The following is a 9,151-nucleotide window of genomic DNA, read 5'->3' as shown; positions in this document are numbered from 1 at the left end:
GTGAGCGCTGAATATATACACGCTGGCCACGCCCATTCTGACGGTTAGAAGGGCGCGGAGGGCGCGAAGCGCCCTCATTGGTTGCCGCGTTCATAGCGCTCACCGATAGGCTTAAGCAGTTGCAGCCGAGCAGCCAATGAGCACGCTTATACAGCCTGCCTAGGTCTGTCGGCTGCTGCACTGCGTTGACAATGAATACAAAATTAAGGATAATTTTTTGGCTTCAGATCTCGAAGAAAGAAGACTTTCCCGATGCGTAAGCTACTTACGCAATACTCGTTCCCTCTTCTAGAGAGAACCGAGGTTACGTTAGTAACCGAGTACGTTTTATCACAAAGAGTGGTCAAACATCGAAGCTGGTGTCTTTATTCTTTACTCAAGTAAGAGTGTGATGTTTTAATGTGCAGTGAATGTTAAACAACAATCATCTGGAGCCGTCGGCGACCTTAAGGGGTTAATCTAAGCTCTGTCTGTAAAACTGGGCCTAATACTTTTTTTTCCTTTGGAATAAAATGCACCAATGAATCATTAACATAAAGACCAGGAATGTGTATTAAGAAAGTAAATGGGGTTCGTTTTGATTGTATGTCAGCTTGCATGTATGATCTGTCATTTTGCACTCCGCTGAAAAACACAATTCTACTCTGTTCAAAGAATGCTGCAATTAAACCGAATCTGTTACACAAAAATAGGGATTGACTACAGACATGGAAACTTATTTTAGTACCAAGTGGTGTTATTTTTTTAATTATATTTATTACACTGTCATTCTGGTCATATTCTGAATGAAACATTTGGAGTCAAATGATTAGGATGCGGTGATGGTCAGGGAACCGAGGGAAGAAGGTTTGGCTCATGGGTTCATGATCTGTCGAGGTCGGCCATAGCCTGTCATGCCAGCCTGGGACGCTCCTTTATTGGATCCCATCTGCAGACCAATGACATTTTTCCCCTCTTTAATCTGGTTGTCAGAGAAATCTCTCCGGTTCTCCTGAGCTTTCCTGCAAATAGGCAAAAAGCCAATATTTAAATAATCAACGTCGATAAATTAAACAAAACCATTCTATAACCCCAGACGAAACAATCCGTGTAATCTCTGGAGTGATCAGCTGTGACTCACTTGAAGAACCAGTTGGGATCTCCTTGGAAGGCGCCATCATCTTTTGTCACCGCGATGCTTCCCAGAGCCATGAGCGTCCTCTGCACTGCGGCCAAGTCCTTTCCTAGAGGATTTATACATGCAAGCTATGACAACAGTGATGCAAACACACCTTTTTTTTTTTGTTGGTGTCTAGCAGGGAGAAGTCCACAGCGATTCCTGCATTAATACTGTTTGTTCTAATTTAATTAATTACATTTTGAATGCTTTTTGGCTTGTTTGTTTTCAACAGTAACCATTGTCTATTGCAATAGATACCAGTGGTAAACATTCCAGAGAGACTTGTTGTTTGGTACTTGGAATTATGTGTATGGGTCAAGGACATATTGTGGAATAATTAAATACACCCGTTAAATGCAATTGTTACTGTAGCATGAGAGATAATTTTACATTCTCCTGTGTTGTATTTCAGGAAAGAATCAGAACACCTGTTGCATTCCTGAAGGTCAAGCGCTGTTTTGTCTTTTCCAGGAAAGACTGCTTTTAATTCACTTTGAAAAATGTCTCCTCCAAACACTTTCATTACACTTATTATAAGGACAATGGTGATCGATGGATGGGTTAATATTACTTGAAGGTAAGTAGTTTAATAAATCTAAGATATATTTTCACCACATTATTTAGTCAGTAACATTGTACTAAGAAATATGGTGCAACAAGAGGATCACTGATTGATTCCCCCCCCTCATGCATAGCAGAGTTGAAATATTGATCTTTGCAAGGTCATGCTAAACATAAGACAATATGAAAAACTTCTGATTAATCAAAAAGACTTCTATGACACTCAGATATGTAGGTACTCATTCAATTTCATATTTTATTTTAAAATTGATTTTGTATTATTGCACACACTAATCAGTCAAATAATATGACTGCATTTAATATCCTGTTCATTAATCAGACATGCTTACTGCATATTTGGCATGTGATACATCAATAATCATTCAACCATATTTATTTAACAACCTTATTTAATGATAAAGAGCTGTAAACAATATTTAATCTGGTACACTGAATCTTGATATGGGATCTGAATGTCTATGAAGAATATATATTTGTTGGAGAAAGGTGTGTGATTTGTTGGCATACTCACCCTCCCACAGATCTACCGTCTGAAACATGTCGGTTTTGATGACGCCGTATCTCTCCGCAGCATTAAGGAACTGTGACACTTGCTCCATCTGTTTGAAAGCCATACTGGAGCTCTGGATCTTCTTTACGGGCTTTTCCTTACACAGACTATTGATGAGCTCACACAGAACCTGAGAATGGGCAAAGAAAACAAGATTACACTCTACATTACACTCTACGTTCTCCATGAATGTGATGATAATTATGAATGACATTATAACAACACTGAGTGACCAGGTACTCATCCAGATAACTAATGTGGTTTGATTATGTATCACTCAACATTAATTTGATTTTGGCGTGTCCTATCATTCCTTGTTTAAACTTTGGTGTCTCTTTTTCAATCCCTGTTCATTTTACCTATTGAATAACCTAGATTGTTCCCTTTCGAAGAGGAACTCAACACTGTGTCTAGGATCGACGCTATGGGGAACACATCAGCGTGACTAGTGTCTGAAGTACGTGTAAACACACGACGATTTCATTGGCTGGCGACAGCCGTGATGTCATAAGCGGAGCGCCTGGAAGTAGAAGAGGGCACCGGTAGTACACGTCATCAACCTTTTTGTCTTCAGGAGATGCTTGTTTGTATGCGAGTGTAAGACAAATGCTACCGGTGAAACGCGTTCGACTCCTTGAGGAAGCTGGATGTGCTCATTACGATGCATTCGAGAAACTGCTGATGGAATTTTTCCCACTTTTCCACCTCGCTTTTAAATCACTTATGAATGTTATCTGTTCTCTAACTGAACTAAATTATTTTTATTACTATAACAAATCTAAATTACGGTGGGGGCGGTGCCAGGGTGGGAAAGTGATGTATTCGGTGTGTGGCTTAACACCGGTAACAGAGCAAGCCTACTCCCTAAAAAAAAGTAAGGTTTGGCAAGCTGCCCTTTTGAGCCTTAGGGCTGAGGGAGGTGTTTACTCCCAGACCAGTTTGAGTATTAAAGCAGGGATCCATGCCTCCTTCTTAAAGCCCCAGTTATCCTTACACTTAATCTTTTGAATATTTGCTTAGGGTAACTGAACAGAGCTGCAGCTCCACTGCGGCTGCCTGGGGATTAGTTCATTACAAGAATCTGTGCGATTAAGTGATTGCCATTCTTGTATTACAGCCTTTTCTGTAAAAAAAAAAAAAAAAAATAGAGTAGTGGAATACCAGGGTCTCTTGTGTACATCTTTTTAGGACACAGCCTGGGTTTGACGCTCTGACTCTGGCTAATAGTCAAGCTATGCTATGCCCACTCTGTTTGTGAATACTCGCACCTAGTGACGCAGGCATCCCCATGGCATGGCGGAGGGGGTATTTTTTCCCCATAATGTTTATCCAAGAGGCAGTGTTGAGTTCTGCTTCGAAATGGAACGTCTCAGGTTACGATTGTAACCATGGTTCCCTGAAAAGGGGAATGATACATTGGTAAACCCATGCGACTGCATCTACCAGCACTTCAACTTCAGACAAAGAAGTTGATGACGTGTTCTACGGGTGCCCTCTTATAGTTCCGGGTGCTCCACTTATGACATCACAGGCTGTCACCAGCTAATGAAATTGTCATGTGTATACATGTGCTTCAGACAGCGGTCACACTGATGGCATTCCCCATAGCGTCGATCCAAGATGCAGTGTTGAGTTCACTTCTCAAGGAACGTCTCAGGTTACGACTGTAACCCTGTTCTCAGGGAACAAGACACTGCGTCCTCAGACGCTTATGGGGAACGCCTCAATGTGACTGGTATCTGAAGCAACTGTCAAATCACAGCAATCGTATTGGCCAGCGACAAAAAGCCACTAACCAGCTCACACCAAATAAAGAGACGGGCATTCTGGGGAGCAGGACTCTGGGACTCTAGGACACTGATTTAGCTGAAAGTGCTAAAAACCTAGATCGACCCAGAGGATCGCCTTCAAGGTGGCCTGCTTGAGGGTCAACTACTTGGTAATGAGTCTATAACTTTAGGGCTAGTGCCAGGGAGGCTCCTGTGAGGCCTGCAACCTGATAACAATCTGTGCCATACTAGGGAGTCAGGAACTTGCATGCTAAGAGCTTAGCTCAACCCAAAGGATTGCTTTCAAGATGGCCCGTGAAGGGCCAACTACTTGGTAGCAAATCAATTTCTAGCAGAAATCTGAGATCTGATCAGAGACCAGAGGTCTGCTTGTCTTGGGATACTCATTCACATAGCCAACACAAGCAATGTACACAGCTTAGCGCCTTTTACCTTTTAAGAAAGGGGAGCATAGATGTCATACAACCAGACTGTCGACGAGGCCCCTTAATGCAGGGCCTACTACTCCAAAATAACACGACATGAGTTCTGGGCAAGTGTTTGAGCTCTAAGGGAGCGTACTCAATGCCATCCTGGATAGGAGGCTTCAGGGCTCTGGGAGCGAAGTGTTCTTATATCAGCTTCACCCGAGATAAAAACTCAAGGGTGGAGACCTGAACAATTAATTGACTCCAGCTCCAAGACAGGTTGCTGTCTGAGCTTAGCTCTGGAGGAGTAGAGGCCTCAGCAGGAAGAAATTCCTTGGAAGAGGCCTAACCACTCAACCCCACGACCTGATGGTCAAAATCAAGGAGCTTTCACAGGAGAGTCTATTCTAAAGGCCAAAGGCTAGATGATGCTACTACCAAAGCTCTAGAGAGCGGCGGCTTCAGCACAGTGCTTATCACTCTCTAAGCGAGAGGAAGGCTGACAACGCCCAGGTGACAACCACAGGGGAGGCTTTCCGAAGAAATGGCCAGCAATACCTGGCTATTTGTCTGTGCCAAACACTGCTAAGGAACTAGAGGAGTCAGCTCAAACTAAGCAGTTAGAGGAGGCCACAGGGTCTGCAACTCGCATTATTAGCCTAATGCAGAAGGTGGGCCCCGGCAGGGCGACTCTCACAGTGAGAGGAGGCGTACCAGGATCACTAGCTGCCAGTCTTGGGCTGGAGATGCTCTCCTTTAGAAGTAGCCTACTCTGAGCTACGGCAGGCTAGGAGGCGGAGATGCTACAGCAAAAACCGCCCTATCTAAGAGACGCATTCCTAAAGTACTAAGCCTAGGCTGGATATCAGGGCAGCCCAAAGAATTGAGGGCCGATCACACACACATTCATGACCTTCCTGGAGCTCAGTGGAGCGGTGGCTTCAGCATAACAACTCTCTTGCCAACTTCACTCACCACAGGGAAATTATCAAGGTGGCCTTACCACAGGCCTCCACTTGAAAACATCATCTACTCGGAACTCTGTGGACTGGTGGCTTCAACATACTGATTCTCTAAATTTATGTGTAGCCACAGAAGAAAGCTCTGTCTAGGCTCTGCCCCGGACCCCGGTTTGTGTCGAGCCATTTATTAGTCTGGCTGTTTGATGAGAAAGAGATTAAATACAGTTGCAATAAACTCTGCAATAATAACAATAAGAATAAGAACTGATGACAGCACGGCTTGATCTTTGGTTGGCCAATCAGCGGAAAGGGGTGTTTTATTCCCGCCCATGTAGAGATCGAATATTCAAGCTGTGTATAGATTTTGGTTTTATTGTTTTTCCATTTAACTGATTAGAAAAAAAAAAAATGAAAAAACGACGTAAGATTTGTTTATTTCTGTTTATAAAAAGGATAGAATATGTGATAAATTAACGTTTTTTTCGTTTTTCCATTCAGAAGTCAAAAAAAAAAAAGATCTAAAAGTACACGGACCTTGAATTTTTTTAATTTGTTGTCAAGGTCTGACTCTTGGCAGCAAGGGTCGTAGCCATCATTTCAAAAGTGAGGCAGACAGAAATGTCCAGGATAATAGCTTTTTTTTCTGATCTTTGTTATTAGAAATTTTATTTTATTTTCATTATTTGTCTAAGAAATCAAATACACTGCTGAACAAAACCAATAATTTGTATTCACTAATATTTTTCCTGATGACAATTTTATGATTTTTTTATGTACTACAAACACTTTTTTGTGCATTAAGTCATCATATATTTATGGTTTTATGTAAAAAATAAAAAAGAATAAGGCAGAAAATAGGCTATTTTTTTTTTTTTTTTCTTAAAAATGTGTTCAAACTTTTGCTTTCATGATTGCCAAAATTACCTGAGAATAACAGGCATGCCTTACTTACACATCCATCTTTGAGCCAGGTCTGGAAACCCAGTTTTCCAGCCTCTGGCTTTCCCACCGCAGGCCCACACTGGGTCATAATCCAATCCACCAAACGCGCCTCCAGTTCAGTGTCATACTTCTGCTCAATTTTATCCTGCACTTGGCGGCTCATCCCATAAGATGGACCCTTGTTTGCCATAGTTGAAGCTCCCTGCTTAGATGAGAAGAGGAGACTGTCAATAGTGTAGGACTTGACGTATGTTCAGTGTGTACTAATCTTTGGAGTAACTACCAAATCAAGACACATTTAATATATGCTATTCCATGTCACTTTTATTATAATTTTGTATTGATTTTTGCTCCAGTGTAGTGTTGTAGTTTGTCTGAAAATTTCCTTTATCAAATGTTATTACACATTTTCAATAGTTTGTTTGTTCAATAGCTTCTTAGCTTGTTTTATGGACAAAATATAAAACAGTAACAAGTTTGTAAAGTTTGTGCCATTTACCTTCCCAGAAAATCCTCTTCTCCTAAAACTTTTATTACATTTCAATTTAAAATTAATTTCAGCTAAAACATCAGCAGCATAAAGTGGAAAAAGACAATGGTGCAGTTAAAAGCAGCCACAAAGCCATAAAATGAACTTACAAATCATGCGTAGCCTATAGATGTTGTGCAGCGTAAACAGTCCAACATGTTTCCAACGGCAAACAGTTCAGCTCAATTTTTATGTTGTGTCAAATGGATTTCTTGAGCTAAACTGTTATACAAAAAGCAACCATAAAGGCACAGGTTCACATGTTCACATAGTCCTTGAGTGAATGGGGGCTCTTGGAAGAATTATCACTGGAGTCAGATAAGCTGCCATAATGTTTATGACAGGATTAGATGAACATGTTCCTCCAGAGCGCTTGTTTAGAAACACCATTCATTACATTCTGACATTTCTCAGCAAAGCACACACACACACACACACACACACACACACACACACACACACACACACAGAGAGAGAGCAGCAGTCACCTGTGCTGCCATTCTGCAGTTTAGGACACCACCTGTGAAGTTCCAACCTTAAATAATGAGTTTCAAGACATTCACCCTATGAGCATTACAGCAAAAATTTGCACTTTCTTAATGTTTTTTATTTTAATGAAATATTACTCACTATAAGTAACTTTGCAACTATTTATCAACTAACTTTATTAGTATTAGTAGACTGTCCGATTAATATCTGCTATTGTGATGCTCCTCCAACAGACATTCTACTGACTATATGTAACTTTGCAACTACTGTACATGTCAATATATACTACCAACCCGAACCCTAACCTAACAGTCTAATACTCTAATGAAAGTTAGCTGACGTAGTTGCAAAGTTACTTATAGTTAGTAGAATGTCTAAAGTGGGACATTGAAATAAAGTGAAACCAAATGACTTTCTAGATAACAATTCATTTAAAAAATGGGTCAGAAAAGTGTAGTTCTAACACTTGCTTCAATATTTTCTAATGCAATGACATTTACACTTTTGTCACGAAAGTGTCCATTTACTTTTGGGAGGCATTGCATTGTATTTTTTTTTTTTTTTTTTTTTTGGTAATAATTATAATTTAGGTAAGCTTAATTATGTCTTCTTTTCTCACCCCAGTCTGAGTGGCCAAGTATTGGTCTGGATAAAAGATCATAGGACATTTATATAAACAGACTGGTTCTGCATTAGTTGTTAGTGAAGTAAGATATGTGGTTGATAATCGTTACACACTTTAAAATTCAGGTAAATTCACACTTTAAAAGGTCATAACAAAGAAGCTAATGCAACATATCAAAAGTTCAAATAATACTGAAACACTGAAATTAACTTAGTAATAAGCTAGTTAATCAGGTCTGAACATTTTTTACTTTTTAAACTGTAGTACGTAGATTGTGCATGAGATGTATTGGTTTACTTCATGTCATTCACAAGGCACAATAATCAGCAAAATAACTGACTGACAGGTCTTTGATAGCATATGAAAAACATACTTACTCTAGTAAAAATGAAGATGACCTTGTCCTTGGTGCAGTCACCAGTCAACCTGGAGCAATGGATTTAGTGTGAGAGTGTCTAGATACAAGAGTTCAGCAGTCGTCCCTGTTGCTGTTTCAGGAGTAAATGTCTTTACCATTAGAGAAATAAAAAAACAAGGCATTCAGTGAGGGGGCAGAGAAAAGGAAATTGGCTCCTTAAAAGGACATAGTCTTTTTCTCAAGCCCACCCTCCTCTCCACTCAGCACTTACGGTTTATAGTTCGGCCCTTTGTTAAAGCAAAGCCTTATTTGGGAAGAGGCCTGGGTGAAGACAGGATCCAAGCCAAGAGTCTTTAGTTTGGTCAGAGACCAGAATTCTCCAAATACCACATCACTGCATCAGCAGAGAGAAAAAGAGAGGCTGTGCTAGTGCCTGCTGAAAGGTAGGGGACGAAGCTAGGGGAATAAGTAGAGGGCTTCAAGTTTAGACAGGGACATAAATGGAATAGTTTGACAGATGTACTGTGTAGTTTTTATACATCAGAGAAATCTGTCAGCAGTTTGGTATATTTGTTCTGGGATGTAGATGTAAAAGCACTGGCCGTAAGGAAATAAGAGCAGTATGAGTGCTTTGGCTGAGATTATGCAAAATGATTTACTGACACTTCGGAAGCAACCATCAACAAGGCCTTCTATGTACAAAATACTCCCTAGTGTGTATTCAATATTACAGCATCGAATGAGAATGTTATAGCTAA

At 40.5% G+C, this 9,151-nt stretch overlaps 1 protein-coding gene across 3 annotated transcripts; it reads right to left on the bottom strand.

Moving 5' to 3' along the window:
* Positions 1-351: 351 nt before the first annotated feature.
* Positions 352-8,684, bottom strand: tagln (transgelin). 3 transcript variants are annotated; one of them, XM_081369730.1, is made up of 5 exons: positions 8,413-8,684; positions 6,403-6,597; positions 2,253-2,421; positions 1,121-1,223; positions 352-1,001 (listed from the first exon to the last, which is right to left on the bottom strand). In XM_081369730.1, the coding sequence occupies exons 2-5, from the start codon at positions 6,580-6,582 to the stop codon at positions 854-856; spliced, it is 600 nt and encodes a 199-aa protein (XP_081225856.1). In that variant the 5' UTR covers positions 6,583-6,597; positions 8,413-8,684; the 3' UTR covers positions 352-853. The 3 variants fall into 3 exon arrangements, with proteins under 3 accessions (XP_081225856.1, XP_081225855.1, XP_081225854.1); XM_081369729.1 differs by having other exon boundaries at positions 6,403-6,594; positions 8,413-8,580; XM_081369728.1 differs by lacking the exon at positions 8,413-8,684 and adding an exon at positions 7,410-7,435.
* Positions 8,685-9,151: the final 467 nt, after the last annotated feature.

This window comes from Scardinius erythrophthalmus (genome assembly GCF_964197995.2).
Source record: "Scardinius erythrophthalmus genome assembly, chromosome: 7".
In the NCBI taxonomy this organism is placed as follows: Eukaryota; Metazoa; Chordata; class Actinopteri; order Cypriniformes; family Leuciscidae; genus Scardinius; species Scardinius erythrophthalmus.
This window is presented reverse-complemented; position numbering and strand designations above follow the sequence as displayed.